Source organism: Nymphaea colorata, chromosome 10 (genome assembly GCF_008831285.2).
Source record: "Nymphaea colorata isolate Beijing-Zhang1983 chromosome 10, ASM883128v2, whole genome shotgun sequence".
Classification (NCBI taxonomy): domain Eukaryota; kingdom Viridiplantae; phylum Streptophyta; class Magnoliopsida; order Nymphaeales; family Nymphaeaceae; genus Nymphaea; species Nymphaea colorata.
The window spans coordinates 15,102,266-15,129,739 of NC_045147.1; the positions used below are offsets into that span (position 1 = coordinate 15,102,266).

The following is a 27,474-nucleotide window of genomic DNA, read 5'->3' on the forward strand; positions in this document are numbered from 1 at the left end:
ATCAAATTCCAACCTATTGGGGACGAATGACATGTCCCCGTATATGGTAACTGTATGCTTGGCAAGTTGCCAAAAATTTGTTACCTAATGATGACAAGTATACATTATCAATGCGACAGGAAGGTCGCTGTCAGCACTCAAATAGTGAAATGTGCCTCCCAAAATTCTTGAGTGTCGTCACCATTAGACTCGAAATCTTGTGGAGTCATGGACTGCTCTGTATAATGTATAGGCACAACTAATTTTACCTGTCTCAGGAACTTGACGAAAGAGAGAGAGAGTAGTTCGCAACTAATTGGCAAAACAAATTGTTCAACTTCAGTGCCAAACTAGTTCTTAGGGGAGAGTGTCCAAATCGAAACTTTTAACGTCTGAATACCTCGACAGATCACGGTTGTAATATTCTTTGGAGGGAGAGAGATCAGAAGAGAGATCTCCACGATGTCAGGGAACATAAATAGTCAAGAAGCGAAGAGTAAAGTAGCAGAGAAAGCAAATAAAATGTCACCACAGAACCTATGCTCTACCATAAGGATCAAATATTGTTAAGGAATTCCGGCAAATAGAAGCTAATGGTTCAAAGCCCCTGATAAAATTTGTGGCGAGCAACGCAAAACCTCCGACTTGATACACCTTGTAGATGGTTAGTACATAAACGAACTAACCAAGTATAACTTGAATATGTTGATAATGGTGCAAGCTTCAGAATTCAATCGTCAAAATTCTGGCAACGATGGAATTAGGATAAACTGGAGGAGTGGTATACCGTGAAACCCAATGAAAACGGCCTTATCTGGCCTCCCCGGTTCAACATTCACTCATTTAGTACTGTAATTAGAACACAAATCACCCAGCATGTTCACTTGAACAGGCAGAGGCAAGGTGGTCTGATGGTTTTTCATTGTTAATCTTGAGAGGCGATTCACTGCAATGGGATGTAGTATTACTGCTTGACCTTAGATTCTGGAGCTTATATAAAACATGATTAATCCAAGTAAGGATATAATCAGGGAGAACATTAACTATGATAGGAGTCTTGACATTAACTATGTTTAATTCTGCACTTTCTGCATGTCGTATAATTTCCACAACATTTGTTTTAAGACTTGGAAAAGTCACCAAAGTTGAAGAAAACTAGAGGGCGCCATTGACAACATATGACAGAATCGGCATTCCTTGCCTGTGCATGGAACGAACCAATCTAAGTGGCTTATGCTTTCCTTTGCATAGTGATCCATTACGTTAATATCACGAGGCAACGACAAGCTTTTAGCAATGAAGGTGACAACTTTATCTATGTAACCAGCCTTGCAACCATCGGTCCATAAGAAGCAATCTGACAATGGAAAGTCTACCATCCAAATTATTTACAGCCTTCCTCATTCTTGCAAAGAGATCGAAGAGAGCAATATGCACCTGCCATTCACGAAGATAGACGTTGTTGATGATTCTAAGGGCCTGCATCCTCCTAATTCTTCTAACATTCCATGAGATTATCACTAGGACCTTCCTTCTTGCCTTCGTTTCCTTATCAGGGGCAATACAGATCTTCCTTTGCTCATTGAAAAATGTTCCTGGCTTTCTTCACCATGAATTCCAATTTTCATTTCTGTCAACCGTCTGATTGTCCAACACCAACATCATTTTCCTGACTGGGGATTAACGTGGTCTCTTCCACTTGCGACCTGCACCATTTCGAACCAACCCCATGACCACAAGATCAAATGATGAGATCATTAAGCCAAAGCCAAAATTTTTCATTCACATTTACAAATTACAATACTCCCAAGGAACCCAAAACCTGTAAGGCCTCTTTCGATCACCCCCATTTGGCATTCTGCAATCGTCAAAGAAATTAATGCTTTTCTATCTTCCAACACTCGGACACTTCTTATGAATGGGGCATTGTTGGTTGTAAATGGGTAATGTTCAGAGCAAAATTTAAAGCTGGCGACACCTTAGAGAGCCTCAAAGCTCACTTGTCGATCGCTTCCTGGTCACTCAGCTTCTGGAAGTTGCTTGCCAAGAAACTTTTTCCATCATTATAAGGGTTTTGTTAACTATTGTGTTGGCTAATGCTTGTTCCATTAGACAGCTTGACATTAATATGTGTTAATTTCCACATAGGTTCTTCCTGATCTATGTAACGTTCAGTACTGGAATTCCAAGATCCCTTTTGACCTCATTTCGTTTGCAATCTCAACAAGGTTCTCTATGGCCTCCGTCGATCTTGAGGGGCTTGGTTTGATAAGTTTTGTCCTGCAACTTGCTTGTCTGGGGTTTCTTATTGCAGCAGAGACGATTGGTTCGTGTTTCTTTGCCAAATAAGAAATCGGGAGACAAATTTGTTAGTTACTCTATGCAAATGATGAAATTCTTATGGCCATTAACTCCGAATCACTGGGTAAAACTATTCAGTATCACTTTCTCATGAATAATTTATGCCAACATCTGCATTTTTTCATCATGTTCAGATTTGTCATGCTGTACAGTTTTTGGAAGAAAAATTGGACTGAAATGAAGATGTAAATTGTTAATTCCAAATCTAGTTTGATTCATCGATCAGATCCGAACATGTCAAACTTCACATTTTGCAGAAGATCGTCCCCCTGTGGCCCCTTTGGAGTCCTGAAAAAGGCTGTCAGCCTTTTCCTTTCACTTTTGCCTTAACATTAAAAAATTTTAGCGTGGCTTGTTTTCCGGTAATGGCATTCAACCAGAGAATCCCAAGGTAAATCTGGAACTTCAAAATTCACGATCATTAATTATTCCGTTTCGGTTTCAGATACCCCACGGGCCACGGCATGTCCTTGGCGTGTCCTAGTTGTAGGCTTGCAGCTGACCTGACCAGTAACCTCCATTCTCAACTAAAAGTTCCCCAACCTGAATTTAAAAAAAAAAAAAAAAAAAACTTTGGGAAGTAAAGTGAAATATATCTAACTAAAAACGACAGTTCATCAGAAAAAATAGATCTGGCCAATTATCAATTGGCAGTAACAGCACGACTCCGTGCATTGCCAGCCTATTTTCTCCATGAAAATATCTTACTCCAGAGATAGCACTTAATTTGGAGACTTCAGAAGTTTGAGTACATTTCAAGGGTCTGATCTTTTTGAAAAAGCCATTTCGAAACTCAATTATTGGCTGCCAGAAATTTCTGGCTAAAAGTACGCTGAGGTACACCCGGCAGGAGTGTGTTGCATGCATGCAACATATATACGTCGAAAGAAAAAAAGAAAGTGGGAGTTGGGGTAGTCTAGTAATTTTCTTCTTTTTTTTTATAAAAATATCCTTTTTTTTTTTTATACGATTAACTTTTTCATTACCTCTTTTGTTCTTATACAAAAATATCCTTCTGTTTATTAGGAGGAATATTATGATCATTATACAGACCCGATGTATAACCAACTTTGACACCTAGTTCTATAGAGAGCAGCCCATATAACTAGACCTAAGACCTAAGTCTATTTTTCATGAAAGTATATGTATATAGCTCCACCATGAGTACCGATGTCAATGGATCAGATTTAGATCGAATGTATTCGGATATTCACATCTTTGAATTCAAATACGAATAAAACAAACCATGTCCAAATCCAAATCTAAAATATGGATTTACAATCTAAACCTAATTTTTTATATACATATCCAAATCCAAATCCAAATTTTGAACCAATTTTCAAAACATTAGATATAGGATATTTGTCTAAAATAGAATTTGTATCCAAATCTGGTCGGATATTTGTGTACATCCGAATCAGATGCCATTTTCTAACTCCAAATCTGATTCGTTTTCTTAATCAGATATTAATTTTTTTTTTCCATGATTGAATATCTGATTCAAATCAGAGACATTGACGTCCCTAGCCAGAAACTGTGAGCAGGAAAACATTTAAAACGAATGGATGATGAGGTAGCGGTAGCTAGGGAGTCATTTTCCAATATAAAACCGATCTGTATGTACGATGGCATATCTGCTGTAAGGTGGCGGCGAGTCCTCATCCTTGGTGGGGGCGCAAAACTTTTCTCTCCGCTACCATCTGTGGGACGATGAGGTTTGAAGGGCTTCTATGATTGCTGAGAATGACAATACCGATATGGACATGACGCTCACTAATTCAATCTGCGGTCCACGTTCCTCTTCAATTTTTTCTCTCTTGACGTGCTTTCATGAGCAGCAATTATTTGATGTCATCACATCAATCGTTTAAATATAGTCATTACTGTAGCCTAAACCAATTCCACAAGTCAACAAATTTTAACGAACACTGTTTTAGATGTTTTGTTTCAATGGTGCATACATGAATTACAGCATGAATTTATAATCTTTGCAGCATTCATCCACGGATCTCAAGTTGAACACTCTCCCTTTCCATCGAGAGATTCATGCATATATTGAAGATTTTAATGTGTGGATCTCAAACTGGAAATTTTTTGCTGAAATCTAGTCAAACGTTCCTGCTTTCGTTCAATGAACTCAATTCCTCGGAATAAATTTTTTTCTTCTTTAGATGACTAAGTGAGAACGGACCACCAAACTTGAGGAGACAATAATGGCGGAAAGCTAGAATCATTCACTACTAGGAATAAAAATGTTACCTAAGTGTTCTCTCTTTTCAGAGTGTACTTGTTAAGAAGTACAGACTAATTTTAAAGTGCAGAAAAATGAAATGTTACAAAATGGTACAAAAGGGTCTAGATGATTTAGAAATGCTAACAAACATTTGAAAGATTATGAACAGCGGCTAGACTTGATTACATCTCTCGTGTAACTGCATTATTGACGACTGGTTGATATATATATATATATATATATATGAACAATTCATTGGGTGGTTGAGTTACATTTATGTTCATGCCATAGAACAAAACATTCAACTACAGGAACATGGGACAACGAACTTCGCTCCCCTGAGAGACAGAGAAGGAGAGAAAGGCATGTGCGTTTGGTAATGAGATTTGTTAAATATTGAGAGGAACACTTGCAACCACAGATTTTTCTTTTTTGAGTTTGAGTATGATTGAATGGAAAGGAAGTTTTCGGTGGGACATAAGGCGGAAGAATGCTCCAATGGCTGCAGGGCAAGTTGTGTGGGCAAGCACAACCTGATACAGATTAATTATCAAGCTCTAATAAATAAGTATCATGGCCAGCCATTGACTTGATCAAATAATCAAACATTATTTTCAATTTGGGTAAGGTGTACTGATAACCAAAAGGACAAAAAGAAAAAAAATGAAGAAGGTACCCGAGGATCATGAGTATCATCTTCTGAGATTATTAGCCCATAAGAACTATATGTGGTTATAGACAATGGTAATTGGTAAAGTGGATGTTCCTTGAGAAGTTACCTGCAGTAATTTTTCAACTGAGAGCTGTGGCGAAACAGAGAGAGTTGTAGAAACAATAAACTTAATATATAATTAGTGACTTTCACCAAATTTTCCAGAAAAAAAAAAATTAACATCCTTTCACTCAAACTCCGATACAATATTGTCCGGACGCAGCTTAAGCTAGCTAAATTGTGCCCACATGCATTTATAAGATCCCGTTCTTATTGTTGCGACCACCTGCCTTTATATAGCTTAGCAATCTTTATCTCAAGTTGGAATATTCTATGTTCTAATCTAAATGATTCTACCTTTTAAGAATAACTTACTAATTAGTTGAGCAACTCAACCGGAGTTTTCTCCTCGAGGAGCTTGACGATTCTTGAAGAGTCGTACTATAATATAGAATGACCAATTATTTAGATCATAATGCCGAAATCTTGTGATTGCAAGTCCTCACCACATGGCTTTTCCCTTCTCCCTTCATCCATGCATGAAATGATTTTGTTGAAGTTTAGAGAAGCAATCCAATGTATGTATATCAGGAGTCATCTGATACATTTAATTTCTTGCTTTAAATGAAAATGGTTGCGTTATGGTGAACGAGGAAATAAAATCACATGAAGGATTATGATTGATGAAGGCTCGTAAATGCATATTTTTATACGCATCCGCTGGCCGTGCATGCGCATCTTTTGCTTTGGTTGCTAAAAATCAACTAAAAGGAGACAGTAGACATGTTTAATTGTCTTCTTCCTTAGGAGGAAGAAGAAGTTTACATGTCACTTACAGGTTGAGGAACACGAACTAAGTCTGAACTCCCAAAGACTTGAAGCGGCAGTCATGGATCAGTTTGAAAGGGATAGAACAGACTTACCTTCACGTGCAAGTATGTGATACCTGGAAAGTGAGGCATTCCGAATATGTGGGTATCAATCAAATCCTTTTAATGCGTTCTGGGCCGCTTGGACCTTTATTCCAAACCACACCCCTTGGTTGGTCAATGCCCCACGTAAACCAAGAGAGTTCATTATGTATGTTGGAGGAGAGAAGACAACCATTGATGCCAAACTTGCGGATCTGGTATGATCCATCTTTAATAATGCATCAGCAGCATAAGATTTCAATGTTTTGATTCGATCTATATATATATGTTTCAAGAGCATTCTATTTGTTTTTCTTATACAAAACATGATGTGATTATAGATGGTTTTAAATCCGTTAATCAAATGTTGAACATAATGAATAATATGTTTTCGAAAACTAGAAAATGGCGTTGTTCAAACAGATGCTATAGTCATGTATTCCGGGAATACATTGTTCTTCTCACATAAATATCAAGGGATGTTTATTATTTACGGTGTTGGTTTTCACAAGGGATATCTTCTCACATCCACTAGTATTTAGTCATTTTTTCTTCTTTTAAATTATTTGGTATCCACTAAATCTATTTTGGCTTGCGATCCATATCAAAAGGATTGCCTTGCGATACTGACATTTATGACAGCACTGATGGAATTGCTTGTACCAACCAAAGTACATTTTTCATTGCTAAAAATGTCGCTTTTCCCGGTAAGAAAATGATGGGTACTGAAACTGATGGACAATGGATCATTTATTCTGTATCAAATCCAGATAATCAGATCCAGGTAAGATGGGAAGAGAGCTCATCGCATTCGCATGTATGGATTGGACTGGCTTAAACACCCAAAGCGCATTGAACATTTTAATGGCCTCAGTTTTGGGTCCGGATTGTTGACGGCATCATAAAAGTTCGAGATCCTGCAAAATCGCGAAACAGGGGAGGACTTCGAGTTTTCTCCCTTGAAGCTGACCATACAATTATGTTTTGCGAGCACGATTTTGCAGGAACTCGATTTTTGATTTTTTTGGATTACCCGAGAAGTTCTTCGTTAAATTGAGAAAAATTTATGTGAAGGGCCAGATTAGATAGATATATTGAGAATCCAAATTGGATCATGGTGATGGATTCCGATGTCCGGATCCAAAGAAGAGCCGTTGGATCACTTCTGTCTGAAAAAAAAAAATCGGTTATTACCTTGCAGGGACTTGCAGAGAGGAGGGCGCATTTTTATTCATTTCCCTCCTCTTTCGTGAGGCAGAGGGAGAAAGAAGGGGTGGGACTGGGAGGGGAGGGGGAGGGAGAGGGAGGCACGTGCGATTCTTCTTCCGTTCACGCCCACGGCACGTGAGCGCTCGTTGGCTTTCCGTTTCTTCTTCTTCTGCTTCTTGTGTAACGAAAAGGGAAGGGGAGAGTGAACCAGAAACGGGGCAGGAAAGACGAGGGGGAAGGAGCGAGGGCTGTGAGCCGCGGACCTGCTCCGCCGGCGCTCCAGTTTTGTCTGGAGGAAGCTGAAAGAGGAAGAGAAGGATGCCTTCTTACAATCGGTTGCCCAACGGGGGGTACGCGTCGTCGCCGTCTCCGCCCGCGTCGCCGCTGCGTTCACCTCGGTTTCGGCACGGGAAGGCACGGGGCGGGCGGTTTCCGCCAGCGGGAGGGGGGCTCAGGGGAGTCGTTCAGCGGGCCACGTGGATTGTACTATCTGTGCTCCTCCGCAGGCAGGCCGTCTTCCTTTTCGCGCCCATCATCTATATCGCGATCATGCTCTACTACATGAGCTCCGTGGTGCCGAGCATCTCCGACTCGCCGGTGCCCGGCTCGGTCTACCGTAGCCACGAGCTCTTTGCGAACGTCCGGCACGATATGAATGCGGATACCTCCAGCTCCGATGTGGTTAGCTTTTCGTTTTCTTCTTTTACTTTTTGTCCTCTTTGGAGCTTATGTATCTTCTTTCAGGTTTTGATCCTTCCATTGCTTTCCGCTTCTCGGATCTGAATCTTCTTGTGTAAGGAAAGTTCTTGATTCTAGATCCTGAGAGAAAAATCGAAATATGAACTTTATGCCATGAACTTCGTGTGAACCGCTTTGTCGAAAGTTCGCTTGTTTCTTTGGAGGAGGGAAATTTACTTTTATACAAAGTGATCGCGCAAGTAGAACAACGAAGAGGAAAAAGAAAAATAAACGCGCTAGTAACATTTTCTTGAGTTTTCTTGTAACTTCAATCCCTGGAGTTCTCCGATTCAACGTGGACATTCTTCTTTTTCTAAAGTAGCCTTATGATTTTCTGATTCTCTGTACAGGACCTTTTTTTTTTTTAATCTCTTAAGCAAATCGTTTTGATATGCAATGAGCTTAAGTTGCTGAATTGTTTGTTCACGGTACTTAATTTCTTACAATGTCAAGATTTAAGATTCTGCATTGATCATGTGAATGTTTAATGGCTCACATTCAGGCAGGCATTCTGAAACAGCTTTTTTATATTGTTCTAAGGCTATATAAACGAGTACAATTTAGCACAATGTATATATTCAGCATATTTGGTGGAAGAGAGAGTAAGCTTACATCTTAAGTGATGGCTAGATTTGAGTCTGGCAGATTGCAGAAGGGTAGGATCTGCTACGAAATTGAAATGCTGGTTATATGACTTCCAATTGGCCGTGTGGAGATTCAAATTACTTCACCTGATTTTCAGTTTTACAATTCTAATTGTAAAAAAAGATGTTTCTGAGGGTGGAAATATCGCCATACGATGAACACTGCTATGTAAAATGAAGAGGTACCATAGTGATCAGCATATAGTTCACAAAATTAAGAGCCTGGGTTGTTTAAGTCTTTAAGAGCATTGTTTGTGGCACCAGTTGCATGCTTAATGGTTAGCACATGATGATATCAATCCGTCAACCTATCAGTTCAAATCTTTATTGAAAAAAAGAATTTTAGCATTTGAAGTCGCAAATGACTTCTTAACTAGTCCGCGATTGTAGCTACGGATTTATGGTACCTTGTGCAATAGGGATATGACTTCTTGCTGGCATTTGAAATAAGCAGCAATTTAGCTGGAGGATTCACAAATAAAAGTGCTTCCTTGACAGGACAGGCAGATTTATATTGCTTATATCTTCAATTTGATAACTGCAAGGGGACGGAACACATAACATTTCCATTTTTATGTAGCTTTTGGCATTTAAAAGAAAAGAAATGCAAGTGAAAATGGTTGTTCTTCGTTGATCGTGTGAAGAGCTATGGTGGGCCCTTGTTAAACCACTGTTCTTAAAGAAACACTTTTTTGATCAAGTGGTGGAGGCTGTCACATGTGACTATAGTTATGATGTTCATTATCTTGGGTCAAACTCAAGTTGAGAATGATTGGAAAAGTTGTGAACATATGAAAAAGATGGGCAGCATGAAAGACCAAGTATGTCGTGATGAGGTAGTGAACTACGGCCACAAGGCTAAGGTTTTACATTACAAATGGGATCAACATTATCATAGAAGAACAGTGAATGAAATATCTGGCATGTTTGTTCAGATTGTGGAATATAATCCAGTTCCCTCTATCTGTTGGTGTTCATCCAACTTCATCTAATAGGTATTCACTTGGTGAATATGATATGTTGTCAAGGACTCAAGATAAATGGAGCCACTTTTTATAGAAATTCTGGAACAGAGCCGTTTGGATCTCTAGAGCTCGTGATTGCTTACATGGTTGGGTTCTGTGTATGTGATATATATGAAGTCCAAGCCTTGAACATTAAATAAAGTGTAGTTTCAATTTGTGTATTATTGTAATTATGTAATCGTTGCCATTCAAATTTTATTAATGGATGTACAGAAGTAATAAAGCTATTTAGTGGGTTGGAAAATAATTCTTTATTTAGGGGCTTATTGTCCATATGCAATGGAGAGTGCTGTAGAGTAAGTTGGTTGTTACTGGATATCAAATAACCATATTTGAGCATCTAAAAGGATGTTACTAGATCATAAACTGCGTGATGCAAAACCTAGTGAAAACATTGAAATAGGAAGGTTAACCCTTAATGATATTACGTCTGCTGGTACATCTAGCCGGATATGTTTAAAGTTCAAACGGACTAACCTTGACACCTTGGTGATTGCTTGGATAAGCAGCTTCATAATACTGCAAGGCTGCAAGTACATGCTGTTTCTTGTGCATGCTAACAAAAGGCATCACTTGTAAGAAAAATTCTGTAGGAAAGCAGCATCCATAATATGTTTGCTGTTTTCTAGCAATGTATATTGAATCAGCTAACCTAGGTGATTGAGTCACTAAGCAGTTCCATGCTATTGCAAAGACATAATTTCTTTGTGCGGAATGCTGGAACATGACCAACAAATGGCATAACTTGCTGAAAAAGGAGCAGATATTGGCACCAGTAATTTGCACCTTCCTTGAGAAGCTTGTGGTTTTAAAACCAGAGGATCGTACTTCTAACATTCTTTATTGTGAAAAAGAAAGCACATTCAGTGAAATTGGGTTCTGAACATGATATTATAATTCCAAGAGAAGTGCGTTTGGGGAACTGGCAGCTATGTCTACACTCTATGTAAAAAATGCCATCATCAACCTAGTTGTTTTAGTTAGATCTGAAGTAGCATGTAACCAAGTATAATCCTTAAAATGCTCAACCTGTTCATTTTTACGAAAACTCAGGGTATCTTAGGTCATGTCGCATTGTGCAAAGCAGTTTTGGAGAACATGGCTACAAGAATGCGGCAATATATATAAAATTACTAATGATAGAAACATGGTGCCCCTAGTCCTCTTTTTAAGCCATTGAATTGAGCTTAAACCAACATTGGAGATGGGAAGGAGCAGTTACTTATTATTAGGGGACAAATTTTGCAAGAAATTTATATTTCCAACAAAAGAGATTAGTGAGATGACTTCCTGATTATAGAAAATGCATGACTCTCTCTTTCTCTCTCCTGGACGATCCATCATTTGCCTTGTATTCCAAAGTAAAATAAACATGAAGAAAACTCAGCTTTCCAAAGAAAATATTAATCAGATGATTTAATGCAGAAATCTCTCTCTCTCTCTCTCTCTCTCTCTCAATGTACCTAATGGAACAAGTAAAATTTAAATGGTTCATAAAAACATAAACAAAATTGGACTTAGTCAAATATAGTGAGTCAAAATTTCACAGAAAAGGCAATAAAATGCATTCTTTGTACCCTACATGACTTGATTATGTTGAAGCCATGTTCTGTTTTCAATTTTCATAATTGTATCCTGTGGTATCGACATTAGTGCAACTGCCTTTTTGGACTGTCCATGTGGTATGGAAGTTATTGATCTTACTACCTTAAGATGAATGAGCAGCAGGGATAAACAGAAGTTTGATTCTAGTATAATCTGTTGTCACAATGTCAGCATTCTTTTCAAAGAAACAGGAAGGAAATAGAAAAATAAAGGAGAAAAATGTAAAAAGAATTGTGACACTTTGAAACAAATGCTGAAATGGAAATATCTCATGTTATTGCAGTTTTTTTTTGGATTTTTAGAAAAATAACGTTTAAACATTATTTTAAATTTTGATGTTTGATTCAATATTTTGATAACTATTTGGAATTTTTATCAATCTTTTTGTTGGAAAAATAATGGAAATTCAAACCTTCATCTTTTTCTTCTTTTTTATTAAGTTTCAAATGCCTTTAAATTCATTAAATTTTCCTGTGAAAACATACTTTTCAATCAATACGTGGGAAAAACCTCACTAACAGAAACCCAAGAGTGACATTTTGTGACGATGGTTTAATACTACAGACAGAAAGTCTTTTGTGATTTAGAACTCTTATAATTGTCTGAGATATTGTCCGCTTGATTATTTCACTCTTCGGGTATGCATGAATCCCTAAATAATTTGCAAAGACCCCATCGTTATGAAGCATTTATAATTGCTCAGCATTTGATGTTTTGAACTGCTTACAAGTGTTGATATAATATTTAGATGATTGCATAAGGCTGCTTAAGTGAAACATGTATGTTATTATTTATTAAGAATTCTTGTTAGTAATCATTCATGTACTATCAATTCGTACAACATGGGATTTTTGTTGTTCAAATCTGATGCCATTATAGGCTACCCGATATAAGCTTGCAGAAAGGGTGCATAAACGGATATATGAAGTCATCCCAGTGTATGTGCGTCTATGTGTGTCTATGTGTGTGTGTGTGTGTGAGAGAGAGAGAGAGGACGTGTTTATAACTTCATATACCTCCAATGGACTTGCACTACTGTTGTTTTGAAATTGCTGTCCTAAAGCTGTACCATTACCTGTGTGACACACAATGTGTCTAAATCCACTTTTTTTTTTTTCATTTTTTTATAGTAAGTTAATTTTCTTCCATATAGTCTGTAGAGTAGCAATTTGTTTCCGGCTAATAACTTTAGTGCTATACGCTTTACGTCTTTGAAATCCAAAAATTAATAGGCAATCATAAATGGCTTAGTAACAATCTTGAGTCTTGACTTGTTTATTCAGTTAAAAAAAACTCCTTCATTCACTTCTTAAGTGCTTTTTAATTCCCTCTAGCTATCCACTTTCTACATGTTGTAGACCTGTTATTTATTGTTCTTCATTTCCCCATACTGTTCCTCAATTATTCTCTCTCCTTGACAACCATTTATGTTCAAATTTGAGGTATTTTTTTACGCTTTTCTGGTTGGTCTGAACTTATATGGATTTTTTTGTTTGTTTATTATCATTTTTTTTAAGATAACTTATTGTAGTTTTTATATTAGTTCGTTGTGTTTTTAATTTAGTTCATTTAATTGGTTTAGTTAGGATCCATATGGCGACAACCTTATAGAGGTGGTGAATGGAAGCCTTGTGTAAACTTGACTGCTGAAGGAGGTACAACCTGCCCCTGATCTTTTCAATCAATAACTAGGAGCAATTTTTATTTTCTTGCTCATGCATGGACTTGTGCATGCATGGTGTCTATCTTCCACTCCAAATGTGATGCGACAGATTGCAGTCACTCACATGTGCATCAATGTGTGTGTTCCGCAGGCAGCTTTCAATGATAAAGCGTCAAATTATAGTCTTTGATACCTCTGTGCATCTTATTGTCATGAACAATCCTTGCTTTCCTTGGTGTACGTTTTTGAGCTTGCACATGGATGGATGCCTACCCATAAATTGTTTATCACATAGATACTTATATATTCTAGTCTATTGTGTTTACAACATGAATTTCTGAGATCAGTCACATCCTGATGAAGCTCTCCTTGGGATCAGGTTATACTTTAAAAATAAGATAGAAATGTTAAGAATTCTAGGCCTTACAGATTTGAAACTCAGGGAAGAAATGGATTAATGGATGGAATCAACTATGTCCGTACTTACTGAAAGAAAAAAAAAACATGTCGTTATCGGGAAGCAATGGATATACTTCCAATCAGGATCAATTAGGTCCAATATATTGGAACAAACTCTTCTTTGGTGTCAGGTCGTATCTACTATTAGGCCCTGTTTGATGGCAGGGAAGATTTTAGAATGGTAAATTTACCATTGAAAAGAATTCTGGAAAAAAATATAGAAGGAAAAATTCCCTTCTTCCAGAAAGAGGTCCTGTTTGATTGCAAGGTAGTTTTTTGCAGGGTAAAATTAAGTGTTTGGTGCACAAGGTAAAATGAAGGAGAGACTTTTTAGGTGACCGTTGGAAGATGTGTTTTTTTTCTGTTCTCCTCCATTTTCACTTGGGTACACGCATTTTTCATGGGGCATACAAATAACATGGTTAGCATAATGATACCCATTAATAGCATAAGAACCTAAGCAAGGACCCAGCTTCATTTCATTTTCTTTTTTCCAATAGGATTGACACCTAAGCAAGAAGCATCCAGTACCTCAAAAAATGAAGCTAGAACACCTCTTGGCAAAAAGAAGAAAGCAGAGGCAAATTGACATATAACGATATTCACTACGGTATTTACAAATTCTGACCAACTAATTTGTGTAAGAAGCAGAGTAGTACATAAGAAAAATCAACCTCTAACCTCTATTAGTGCATTGTGATACTTTGTATGGACAAAAAAAACTTTTTAAATACTTTCTATCTGCAACTGATTCAGATTCACCTTCACAATGCTGAGTTCGCTATAGATCACTGAAAAGAAGATGAAACGAAAAGGAATGCATGGATATCTACTTTGGACACAAAGTAGTCGGTGGTTCAAAACATCAGGCATGCATCTAGGACTTGTCTGCCTGTAATCTGCAACTCTATCTTAAAAGTTGCTCTCTTGTACATGGTATTTAAGAATCACAAACTACAAAAAAAAATTGAGCATCCTACTGCGTGTGAGGAAGGAACAATTACATGAGGGAGAGGGATAGTGCCAACCAATCCAATCCTGGTTGGATTCTAAGTTGATTACTAAGGTTCTTGGTGCCTAGTATCAGCCTTTATTGCCAACCAATCTCTTCATCTGAAATACATTCATAAAAGGAAGAAACATAAGATGCTGTCAATATGTATAAATGGCAAGGCAGATCACAGTCCATCTCACTATGCTAGTTACAGAAACTTGTTGCTTAGATGCATTTTCTCTTTGTTGTACTCCCCTGCTCACTTGTTCTTGGCCTAAGGATGAAATTACTTTGCATACAGGGACATCGCGAAATACAGTCTAATGAACTGCAAGCCAAACTACAGTTTCCAAACAGTAGTTTCCTCAACAGAAACTCCAACAAGCACTTCCCATATATTGAAACTTGAGTTTTTTCTAAAGTTTTATTTGGGTACAGGCCCATTGTCAGATCAAAGACAAAATCCTGAGATAAAAGTTAATTGTGTTCCTACCACACAAAGGCGCTACATGCGTTCCAAAAATCAACAAATATTGGTATACATTGATTCAGATTACTCGAGACAGTGCTCATTTAAAACATTCATGATTAAATGCTCAGGAAAGTTGCACTCCCAGTTGCAAATTTCAAAACATTGTTCACTGAAAAAGAAATATACTTATATCGAATCAAATCAACTACATTATAGTTGCCTTGTAGTTCTGCAATCCCTGTCACATTTTCTAACGAAGTATGTCTCTGCATTAGGAAAACCTAGCACTCCTCCCACAAAAACTAAAAAATCACGCTCCCCCAAAGCTCATCTCGCTGTCCACATTTTCGATCTGTCACCGGCTTTTCACTCTTGTGAAGCTCCCCTTCCCTACGCTCTTGCCCTTGCCCTCGACAATCAGACGGGGCCTTAGTGATCGACTCCTCAGAAAGGGTAGAAGAATGAGACTTATGATGTGACATATGTTTCTTTACTGAAGTAGATGAACTGTTTGAAGTCTAAGCACAACAGGCCTCATTGATGAGATCATGAGAGGCAGGTAGCATAGGGCTTTCCTTTGGTTGCATTGACACTCTTGGTGGAAAATTCTTATTTGCCCCTTGGAACATTTCATACAATTCCATCACATGTCCTGTCAAGAGTAATGTTTTAAGTGTCTTTTTTGGTACTGAGTCCTTGATAAATGGGCTTATCTTGAAAAAAGTGTGCTGTCCGATCCTGTTGGACTCCTGAGAAACTTGTTATGTCCATTTTGGGTTTTCATTGATGAACTTACGAAAAAAATAACATGGTGGATGCCATTTTTTGATAAGACTACTTTCTGTAGCTGTGATAGTTTTTCCTAAGAAAATTGTATATGCATGTTAACATGCAGTTACTTCTTTGATGTGCCTTATATCTTTTCTGTCAAATTTCAGATTTACCAGATTCCAATGGTTTCATCTATGTGGAGGCAAATGGTGGCTTGAATCAGCAACGCACATCGGTACTAATGTCTCTATGTTGTGAAGAATGAAATGGTTCATGTCAGTTCATTTTCATGTAGGTGGTGAATAACCAAGCATGTGTTCTGCAGATATGCAATGCAGTTGCTGTAGCAGGATATCTGAATGCCACTCTTGTAGTCCCCAATTTTCACTTTCACAGTGTCTGGAGGGATCCAAGGTAATCTGCATCAGCTATCGTATCTAGTTGATTGGTCAATGACGGTAAAATAGCTTCGTGTTTCACAACTTGTGTTACAGTAGTTCCATAATACATTGGCTGCTGCACCATTAGGTTAGTTTCATTTGGTTTAGTACAGTAACAGAGTAACAGTATTCTTTCTTGTTATAATTCTGTTTGCAATTCTTTCTAGAAGAACACTTGGTGAAATGGAAAAGCTACCTGTCCCCTTTTGACATGCCACTCTCATGTATAAAAAAGTTCTGGTGTTAGGCAAAATTTTATCAGTTGTTCTTTCTTGAGTCAGCAACCCAGACTTCTTTCTTGAAGCAAATGGTAAACCTTAAGATTTTAAAGGTACAACTTTTTTCTGCTTAATTCCAAGCAAAGTACTAAATATATGCTTGTCTAGTAAGGGTTATTTTTTCCCTTAAGTTGTGTTATTGTGGACTTCAAATGTCGATGCACATGAATTTTATTTTATATCAGTTGTTCTTTCTTGAGTCAGCAACTCAGTCTTCTTTCTTGAAACAAATGGTAACCCTTAAGATTTTAAAGGTATGATTTTTTTCGGCTTAAATCCAAGCGAAGTATTAAAAATATGCTTGTCTAGTAAGGGTTAATTGTTCCCTTAAGTGTTGTGTTACTGTGGACTTTAAATGTCAATGCTCATGAATTTTATTTTGCCATCGTCTCCATTTTCTCAACTAATTTGGTTAAGAATCTTTCTCTTTCTAAAAGAACTTTAACGTGTAATGCCTTTTGGGATTTGGCACAGATGATGCTTTCTGATAGTCTTTTAACAGGTGGAAGGTAATTAGATTGTGATAATAGTATTACTGTATTAGCTTCTTTTGACAGCCGAAAGCACGTAACATTTTTTGTGAAAATTGATTTGCATATTGAGATGATATATGCTTGAAAGCTTGTGGTACATTTGATCTTCCTATATCAAGGACTAGGATTGTTAGAGTGTCCAAACTTGACGTGTCAATCACGATAACCTGAAGGGTTTAATGTGGCAGATGAAATTATTCAACACAAGTTTATCTGTCTCTGTTGGTATTTGTATGCAACCATAAGTACTTGAAGTAGAAGTTATATTGCCCATCAAATGCACCCAAATAGACTACGATTTGTTGGACTGCCCATACATAATAGATCATTCATTTAAGGCTCTGTTTTAGTTTACTAGTCATTTAGAATATTGATGAACATTCTGCCAAATAAGGAAAAAAAATCTACTGTTGTCCACAACTTGGGATGGAAATATCTTCGCGAGCGTCTGTGGGTGGATATGATTGTAGTTTATTCCTAAAATTTATTTATAGTATTTGTTAATCACACAGTATTTCTCTTAAATTGCTTCTTTACCTTCTATCATATCTACAGACAAGTAGGCATTCTATTTTGTTATAATGGAAACATCAAGTGGTAAAAAGATATATTTTTTGTTCCAGATTTTATGTTTGAGTGGTAAGCAGTTCGTGCATCCACCACTTTTTCTGTTGTTATTGACAAAATCATCCCTGACATTGCATTTTAAGGTGGTCACATCCCTTTGTCGTTCTATCCATAACCTGCAACTAGCCATATGATCAGCTAGTTAACGAAAATTTTTTGTGCTATTTGAGAGTATCTTGTATAGCATTTTTGTTAATTCATTCTTTTATTGTTTTTAAGGGCATTTTGTCATTTCGTGAAAATAGCTTTAGTTAACCAGTTTAACTTCAAGGACTAACTTGCCATGTTTAATTTGAAGTTAGTGATGGATTTATATCAACAGGAACATGATAGGTATTAATTTTTCAACTGCTTATTAGTTAGCCTGTTACATGTTTGCGGATTGTGGGTGTGCTGCAACATTTTCAGGAAAGACCTAGTTGTGGATGAGGGTGCAGCAAGTGTGTCTGTGTCTATTTACAAATACACATACACACAAAGTCAAGCTTAAGTTAATTATTTTATTATTTTTTTTACGACAAAAAAAAAAAGGTGAAGAGAAGAGAAAAGAAGAGAAACTGCTGACAGAAAAAGAAAGAAAATAAGGAAGAGATGGGATAAAAGGAAAAGAAAAGGTCACCCTCATTCATCCTTCTCCCTGACATGGGTTCAGGAATAGGGGATGTCACGGAGATGGGATCGAGGGGGTAACTTTCCTTGTTTCCCCCTCCTCGTTTGGGAAAGAATAAATGGCAGAGGAGGAGGAGGAGGAGGGGACTGATGATCCCTTCTCTCTCTTTGGAGCTAGGGGTGTTGTCCAAGAACCAGAGAGAGATGTGTCACTGTCGTCTTCTTCTCTAGTCTTTAATGGTGTCATTGGTGGACAGTAACTTTTTACTAGAAGTAAAAGTTGCCTTTGCAATATAAAAGGTAAGAAACACAAGTGAATTGATTGAGGGTAATTTCACCGTCATACAACCTTATCGTTTCAAAATCCAGTGAAAAAAATTGAACCTGGAGAGACCCATAATTTTCATCTTTTTGGGGCCTGTACACCTTGGTAGTACAAATGAAGACGATAATCCAGTTATCAAATGTCTGATAAAAACTACACAGAAGGGAGTTGAGAGACGACGGCAGGGGGTGGGGGGACATTCAACACTCAACTACTAGAAAAACGGTATTTGTTCATTGTTAGAATATAGTCTATTTATTAGGCATGATTTGCTTCACTCGAGGATCATCCAAACTCATGCTTGTGTTGCATCATATGGCAGCCCAAATGTGGTTTCCACATGGTCATTGATGAATTTGGGAAAAAACCCCGACAATGAAATTAAGATAAACTTAGTTTAACTTTAAATACAAAGGAATGCAAAATGAACAATACTTGCAATCAAGTGCACGAAAGGAAGCATAAACAAAAATTATAAGACTGTTGAGTGTGTTTTACCGCAACCAAATTACTATGGGACAGGGTTATACACACAGGGTATCTGGTGGGAGGACAAGTGCTCTTTTAGATAAAGCTGAACATTGGATATTTTGGGTAAAAATGGAAGAGATGATGTTTTTATTGCAAAGAAAGGGCAATTAAGAAGGCTGATTTGTTAACTTGATATGTTAACTTTGATAGATGGTACATGAATTGCACATGTTAAATATGGTTTAAGTATTTGTTCGTCTGCGCCAATTATACCGTATATTCCATATTTTAGTACCTTATCTTTGACCTCGTTTCACAATCTTATGTAATTTCCTGCATTCTGAAATTGGTGATAGTCTAAAGTTGTTTGCTTGTGATGGAATGCTTTACCAATATTTTGCTCTGCATATTTTTTTCAGTAAATTTAGCGACATCTATGACGAAGAACATTTTATTAGAACACTCAGAGGCACTGTGAGGGTGGTTAATAAGCTGCCTGAGTATATAATGGACCGGTATGACCACAACATGAGCAAAGTCTTTAATTTTAGAATCAAGGCGTGGTCATCCATTCAATACTATAAGGATGTGGTTCTCCCGAAGCTACTTGAGGAAAAGTGAGTACATCAAATTTTTCTCATTCTTGGCTGAGATTGCTGCACTTTTTTTTTGCCTTAAATAAATAGTTTTCTTGCAATGATGTTGAAACATGAAAATGTGTATATTGATTATCTGGTAGTTTGATCTGCTTGATCAATCGTTCCAGAAAGCATTTGGAAACTCTTAAGTTTCTTTTTGTTAGTAAATTCATCATCCTGCTTTTGGTGCTGCATTACAAATTTACATCTATTTAAAAAAAATGCCACGATGTTGGAACCCTTTATATTCAAAAGTTTGAGATTCCATTCTGTGTCTTCTGCGATTTTTTTTAAACTTGTTGCATCCTGCACCCGCACCCATGTGACATATATATACACTGTCTTAAACCAACCCCACCACCCGCCCCAAAACAAAACACCCATAATTTTATAGTAGGGCTAGATTTAGCTAGTAATAATAAGAAGGTTGAAACTCCAACCAAACCAAATGTTAGACTAAGGTCCTTAAAATGGAAAAGGGTCAATCTCTTACAAAGCTGGGAAATTTGTTATCTACAGAAAGCTAATGGGACACTTGATATGCGTGATTACTATGATACTACATGACATTCATGAAATGAGTCCAGTTTTGAGGTCACCTGGAATACCCTACATTTGTTGATGGTTAGACGTACTTCAGTATCCTAACTAAGTCACAAGGGTACGTGTGATACTCCTGTGTTGATATGCAGGTACACAACATGGGTACGTGGGCGCGGCTGTATTTTAAAATTAATTTTGATTTTTCTCTTCTTTTCTATTTCCCTTCCACATAGATTATATATTTTCTTCCTCTTTTTCTTTATTTTTGATAATTTTTGTGGATATATATATATATATATATATATATATATATATATATATATATATATATATATTCAATATCCAAGATCTTTAAAGTCAGAAGTTTGAGCCAACCTCTTTTCAATGTTAACTATTATCAATCTTCTCCCGGTCATCTCACATGATAATGATGTTGTATGTACATAGGAAATTACTTTCCTTAGACAGTCAATGCTGACATATGCCAGATAGTTACTAGATGGTTAAAATTTAAAAAGGTGTCACTAAAAGGACCATAAATCGTTGCTAAAAACATTAAAACTGTAGTTGCAGCATAATCCGTGGCTCATGCCAATTTAGTAACTATTTTTGAGTGACACAATTTTAAATTTTAGCCATCCAACATCTGGCGGGTTGAATTGCGCTATTTTCCTTGCATTTTTTTATGACATAAGACAGAACTTGTTCATCATAGCTCTACACAAATCCTATTGCTGTGACAACTCTTGAGCTAGGCTTGGAAAACTTGCTTAAGATCATAGAAGGTTCTTTGTAGTTTGTACACCTTCCTGTCAGGATCAGGGTGTCTTTTTGGAAGCCTTACTTGCAGTTTTTCATTAAAATCACTATTTAAGAAGGCATTCTTTTGTTCTCATAAGTGTATTAACCCTGATTCTCGGTAAGCAGGAGGCAGAATGAATGAGGGATCTCAGTTCTAAACCATTAAAAAAAAAAACCACTGGAATATTGATCCCTGTGAGTCTGACATTTCAGGGTTGACATTTCATAGTTTCTATGTTTATTTCTTAAACATTTTTCAGTTACATCCATGAATTTTCTAAGCTTTGACATGATTTGAGTCGTGATTTCTTGCTACTCTTTTCTCATTAGGCTTTTTTATCACTTCGACATGACATTTCCTGCGGGCCTGTCGTGATTTCTAGCTATTCTTCTAGCTATTCTTTTCTCATGAAGCTTTGTTGCCACTTTCTATGATCTCACTGTATTTTTTGTTTTGCAAATGATGAATTTATCTTGCAATGGTTGTTTCAGGCTTATAAGGATCTCTCCTTTTGCAAATCGGTTGTCAGTGGATGCCCCATCACTTGTTCAAAAGCTCAGATGCTTGGCCAATTATGAAGCACTGAGATTTTCAAATCCTATTGCCAAGTTTTCTGAAACACTGATTGAGCGGATGAAAGCCCATAGTGCAGATAATGATGGAAAATATATCTCTGTGCATCTCAGATTTGAAAAGGTTTTATCAATTGGTTTGCAGCCATGCATATTAGTTCTTGGTTTTTAATTTTCTGGCAATGAAACTCCCCACGTCACAGTAAATACAAATGTTGATTATAATGCAGGATATGGTGGCCTTCTCATGCTGTGTGTACGATGGGGGTGAGAAGGAGAAGCTGGACATGGATGCTGCAAGGGAAAAGGGTTGGCAAGGGAAGTTTACCAGGCCTGGGCGTATAATAAGGCCTGGTTTAATCAGACTAAGTGGGAAATGTCCTCTCACTCCCTTGGAGGTTCTGCTTGAAATATTTTCCTGTCTTCTTTTGCATTTTAATGCTTCCATGTTTAACAAATGTAAGGCTTTTGAACTTTGACTTGGATTTTATTATTTGATTGGATTTTGTGTTTCATAATTGTCAAAATCAGTGTTGTACGTATCGTACAATACGAGGCCGTATCGTACAATACGTATCGTATCATTTACAAAATACGATACGATACACCCCCTGAATTGTAAATAAGTGTGTATCGTGCCTGTATCGTACGATACGGTGCGATACACCCCATATTGTACGATACGTGCTGATTTTAAAAAAGGGGGCTTGAATCCCCATTTTTCAAGTTTTCTTTATAAAAGCCTGCCCCTTCTTCATTTCTAACCTAGAGATTGTGCCGCCGTGGAGGAAAATCATCGATTTCCATCGTTAAATCATCTATTAAACCATGGAATCGTGCGTGGGTGGCTGATTCCCGTTGGGAGGAAAGAAGTTTTTTTTAAATCGTGAAGATGAAGAAGAAGATGGAGATGAGGATGAAAATGAATATGATGAAGATTATGAATGAGAGTAGAGAGTGCTTTCATTTTATATGTATTGACATTGAACATTTTCATAATTTCATTATCATCTTGTGATGTTACATAACATCTAAAACTTGTTTTTCGATGTGGTATCTCATAGACATAATTATGGACCTTATGTCTTATGAATCTATGGTTATGAAATTATGATATATGTCATGTAATTGTTGACTTGTTGTGCTTTCTAGATTGATATTGTTTCGAATTTTGATGTTTACGAATGACAAACCGTTATAGCAATAATAAGTCTATCATTCTCTAAAACATGTTTTTTATGAAGAACATATTATTCTTGATTTTTTACTGATTTTTTTGAATTTTTCTCCTATTTTTCTGATTTATTTAAAAAAAATGATACGGTTACGATACATTACGATATTTTGCGATACGGCGTATCTTAAAGGCAAACCGATATGGCTTACGATACGCTTTTTACAACAGTGGTCAAAATAACATTCTTAAATGAACTAAGTTATAAACAGAAAGAAGGCTGATTAACATATTGAATTTGCTGTTTGACTTGTATCTGGGTACACACAAGAAAAACATTTGATTACTTTCGGAGCTGCGAGGCAGGATGGTCACTAGTTCATGGATTAGCATTGCACAGCCATGGATCTACGTACAGTTAGGATTATGATACCATCTGATTTTGAACTGCAGTGTGGAGAAAAAAGTGAACCCCATTTGTTTTGATGTTAATCTGCTGTTGCTTTAGGATAGTGATTACTAATAGTTTAATGCTTATCATTTTGCTTTCTGCCATTATATCATTGCAGGTTGGGTTGATTCTTAGGGGCATGGGATTTAGTAACAGGACTTCTATTTATGTGGCATCAGGGAAGATCTATGAGTCTGAGAGAACAATGGCTCCCCTAAGAGAGATGTTCCCACTTTTGCAGACAAAGGAGACTTTGGCATCACCTGAAGAGCTTGCACCTTTTAAAGTATTCTGTTTCTTCCATTTTGGGTGGATCTGTTGGATCTGTGCTGTGTCATGTTTATGACTATATAGTCTGTTGTGCCTAACTTATATGTTACATATTGTTTTTACAGAAGTATTCCTCTAGAATGGCAGCTGTCGATTATAGTGTTTGTCTTCACAGTGAAGTATTTGTGACGACTCAAGGCGGAAATTTTCCTCATTTTCTAATGGGTCATAGGCGGTACTTGTCTGATGGTCATGCAAAGACTATCAGGCCTGACAAGCGAAAACTGGCTTTATTGCTGGATAATCCAAATATAGGGTATCCATCTGTACTTGATACTTTTATGTACTATATCTGTCCTAACTTTTTTTTTTTCTCCATGTATGTACGTGACTAGGGATTTCAATGGTTATCTAACAATTGGATGTGCAATTTCAATCTGAATTCAAGTAGCTAGATTTGATAACAAAGTCACCACAATAGTAACAAGATGAGGAAAGGGCATATAATTTCTTTTACTGACTCAGATAAACATCTGATTTTCATGGACAATGTGATTCCTTCTTGAGATCTGATGGTTTTAGGTTTACGATATTCATCTGAATTCGACTGTGAGTCAAACTTAAGCAGTATCTGAATAGTTGGACATGGTAATAGTACTATTGGATCCAAATGTTCCATTGACATCCCTACATGAGTCCATGTTTTTTTGTGTTTTTGTCTGAATACAGATTTTAATTATTCTGTAAATGTGTATCATTCTTCAAGCTCTCTTTTGTGCAATTCTTTCCTTATAGGCCTATGGCAAGGCATCCAAGCAATCTTCCTGTTTTATTTGTTCCGTGAATTTTGCAGTGTTGTTTACAAAAATTGGTACTTGAATCAACTAATTGGTGATCCAGTTCGGGCAGTCTTTCCTAGAAGGATTGACTTACTAGTTACTACTTGAACAGTAACAAGCGAAGTCCTAATTCGTGTGTAGCTATGTCTCTATGTGAAGATATCCTCTTTGGGGCAGGAAGCAAATCCTTTATCTAGGCACAGATTATGAATCACAGAAATATGTCTATGATCTAGAAATTTCATTAGCGGGTTATTTAGTACATTTAAGTATTTAATTATCAGTATCATTTACTAGAAAGCATACTTATTTACTAGTTTCAAAATAATTACTGTTGTCTGTGGCTACAGATAATACTTGAAAGGCATGCTACCGGCTTACACTTCAAATCTTAATCTCTTTTCTGAATAATCTGCTGCTTTAATGTGTGATTTTTGCTGCTTGTTTGTGTTTACTTGCTATCTCTAAAATGCAAAATAAGACAGATGAGCATCTAATGTTGATCTTGTCTTTGAACGTTTTCTGTAGCTCTAACACACTGTAATTTTTCTATTTTCTGCTGATCATTGGTTTTGTCAAGTAGTAAGAAATTATATTTGATTTACACCTGCAAACTTGATTGAATGCTTGCTGATAAATGTGGTTGTGGAAAGCAGATTAAATACTTTTGCTGGTTCAGATGTTTGCTAACATTTCTTTTATTCTAGTATCTGTACGTATTGGAAATTAAAATGTTTTCTTTTAAGATGAGTTAGTTTTCATTAACATCTTTTTCTTGGTCATCCTTTGTGAGCTGGCATTTTCTGATCTGAATATTACAGATGGAAGACATTCAAGAAGCACATGGCAAACATGCGATCACATAGCGATTCCAAAGGTGTGCAGACAAGAAGACCAAATGATTCGATCTACAATTTTCCTTGTCCTGATTGCATGTGCAGATTGAACAGATCAGAAGTTATCCATACAGCTAATCCCTGAGCTTCTTCCCTGGGCGATCTTGACATCACCACACCTCTAACCTATTCACGCCACCAACGGCCTAATTTTGCTCCATTCTTTTATTTCGTTCTTAACATGAGGCTCTCGGAGGCTCGGTTTACAGATTTTGTTTGAGCACATTGCTCCATCTCATTGAGCTTGGTAAGAAAGCAAGCCCGTTGTACATGTCGGAAAAAAAAATGATAGGCACCACTTGGGTTTCCTGCAAGTCTGCCGGTGCCTGCAGTTGTATCATTTTTTGGACTGCAGCAGAATGCCTCTGTTCGCAGCCTCATTTTTTCTGCCTCTTGTATGTGATTTGATCAATCATTGTAAAAAAATGAAGTTTGTTTTAGAAAATGTGTCTCCATTTTTTTCACCTATGATCTCCCGTTATGAAATTTCCCTTTTTCGTAATGCGAAAAATATTTGAACAGGGCGTTGGGCATCCATAAATCGTCTGCCGGACCATAAGTAAGGCTCTTATCCTCTACCCTTTTTTCTTTTTTCAGAGAACATTTACTACAATTGGTACGATAACTAGAAAAAATTGGAAAATTATCCTAAAGCCCGAGTTTTTGTAGCATACCATATTGTGTCTTATTTGGCACAATCCTGTCTATTGTCTCTTAGAAGCTTCCCTGGGCTGCGTTAGGATTGTCAGTGATCTCTCTTGTTTATCATTACAGCAAAAGGTTGTCACGTACTGATGTAGACAACATATGAATGACAAATTCATCACTTCATCCTCCATTTAAAGATCTAATGAGAGCTTGGCATAAGAAGTGAATAATTTGGTCCTTTCTATGGAATTAATGCATGGTCTATCCTCTCAACTTTATCCTATTCATCCCCTCATTAAACCTGCAAAGGAATTGGATGAGATAGACTTGGGAAAGGACGAGGGAGATAATTCTGCGATCAACCAAAGGTAGTCCTTTGAGATCACCTCTATGTGAAAACAGTGCAGGGCAGAGTAGAAAAATAAAACTTGCTTATACATGAGAGATTCAGCTGTTGCTACTCTTTTGCTGGGGGCAACAAAATCAAAAGTTGTGATTTTGATATCTAAGTTTTGATTCACCTAAATGACTTGACCAAGACTCAATGTTGAATCTTCCCTAAAGAGAAAGGGGAATTAACTTATGGACTTGGGAAAGGACTAAATTCAGACTTTACATTAGACATTCCTAAATCTATCTTCGTGCATGCTGTACCCATGATTAGTTCTGCCAGAGAAACTGAATTCAGGCGGGTTTGCAACTAGACATGTTTGGCGAAGAGGCTTAAACTTTCTGCATTGATTAGCTATGTCACTTTAACCTCATTCATGAGGTTCTCCTACGAGAAAGATAAGTGAAGGTGGATCTAAATTTTGTTGAAGACAGCTTGGCAAGAAAGGGTGAATGTGAGAAGATTAATACTTGAAAAAAAAATTGGTTGTTAGTTTGCATGGGGTTGCTTCGCTGCAACAAATGACCAAATTCAACTACATTGCAAAGACTCTCACAGTGCGTTGAGGTCTAATTTAACTAGCTGAAATGCACACCATTTTCTCTTCATTGTGGACTGTCGACTACAAAAGAGAAGAAACATCGACTGTTCTTACTTGATCTATTGGGAAGGTTCTTCTGTATTTGAAAATATCCTTCCTGAAATTTCTGCAAGGGCGACCCAACTATCGGTGAAATCTACAAAAAAGCTCTGGACGTAAAGTCATGAATTCTTTTAGGGTGTGTCGGTTTTACCATGGACTTGAGACCGAAAGATTTAAGATCTGATCCCTCCCCCACACCACCCCACCCCATCTTTGGTTTTAACATGTAACATGGATTTAAGATCCCCAGATGAATTTTTCAAAATATACATTTTAATGCAGCCTCGGCTATCAAATGCAGCTAGGATAACCATGATAAAAAAAACGCAATCCCTACTCTAATAGATGCATGCCTATCTGATTACAATTTTTCTTAGGCCAGCCACGATGTAAAAGGTAACTTAACTCTATCTTAAGGCACTTTTTGTAGAATGGAACAATAAAACATGAGAAAATGGTACGCTGGACACATGATAAAGATTTTGGAACGCGATGAGAACCAAAAGGTGGTGATCGCTGTAGCTAAAAAATCAATAAACAAAAAATGG

The 27,474-nt window shown here is 37.1% G+C and overlaps 1 protein-coding gene across 1 annotated transcript; it reads left to right on the forward strand.

The window, feature by feature from the left end:
* The first annotated feature begins 7,476 nt into the window (after positions 1–7,476).
* Positions 7,477–25,708, forward strand: LOC116262037 (protein ESMERALDA 1-like). The gene is made up of 10 exons (XM_031641046.2): positions 7,477–8,086; positions 13,000–13,072; positions 15,944–16,011; positions 16,102–16,190; positions 19,479–19,676; positions 21,534–21,738; positions 21,845–22,012; positions 23,358–23,525; positions 23,635–23,825; positions 25,170–25,708. Exons 1-10 carry the CDS (start codon positions 7,724–7,726, stop codon positions 25,327–25,329), a joined length of 1,683 nt encoding a protein of 560 aa, XP_031496906.1. The 5' UTR covers positions 7,477–7,723; the 3' UTR covers positions 25,330–25,708.
* The last annotated feature ends 1,766 nt before the right edge of the window (positions 25,709–27,474 follow it).

Bases quoted from the DNA above. Each gene is read 5' to 3' on its own strand.
- LOC116262037 (XM_031641046.2), top strand. From the start codon at position 7,724: ATGCCTTCTTACAATCGGTTGCCCAACGGGGGGTACGCGTCGTCGCCG. The intron at 16,012-16,101 runs GTACTAATGTCT...TGTGTTCTGCAG, and splicing joins TGAATCAGCAACGCACATCG to ATATGCAATGCAGTTGCTGT. The intron at 23,526-23,634 runs GTATTCTGTTTC...TTGTTTTTACAG, and splicing joins AAGAGCTTGCACCTTTTAAA to AAGTATTCCTCTAGAATGGC.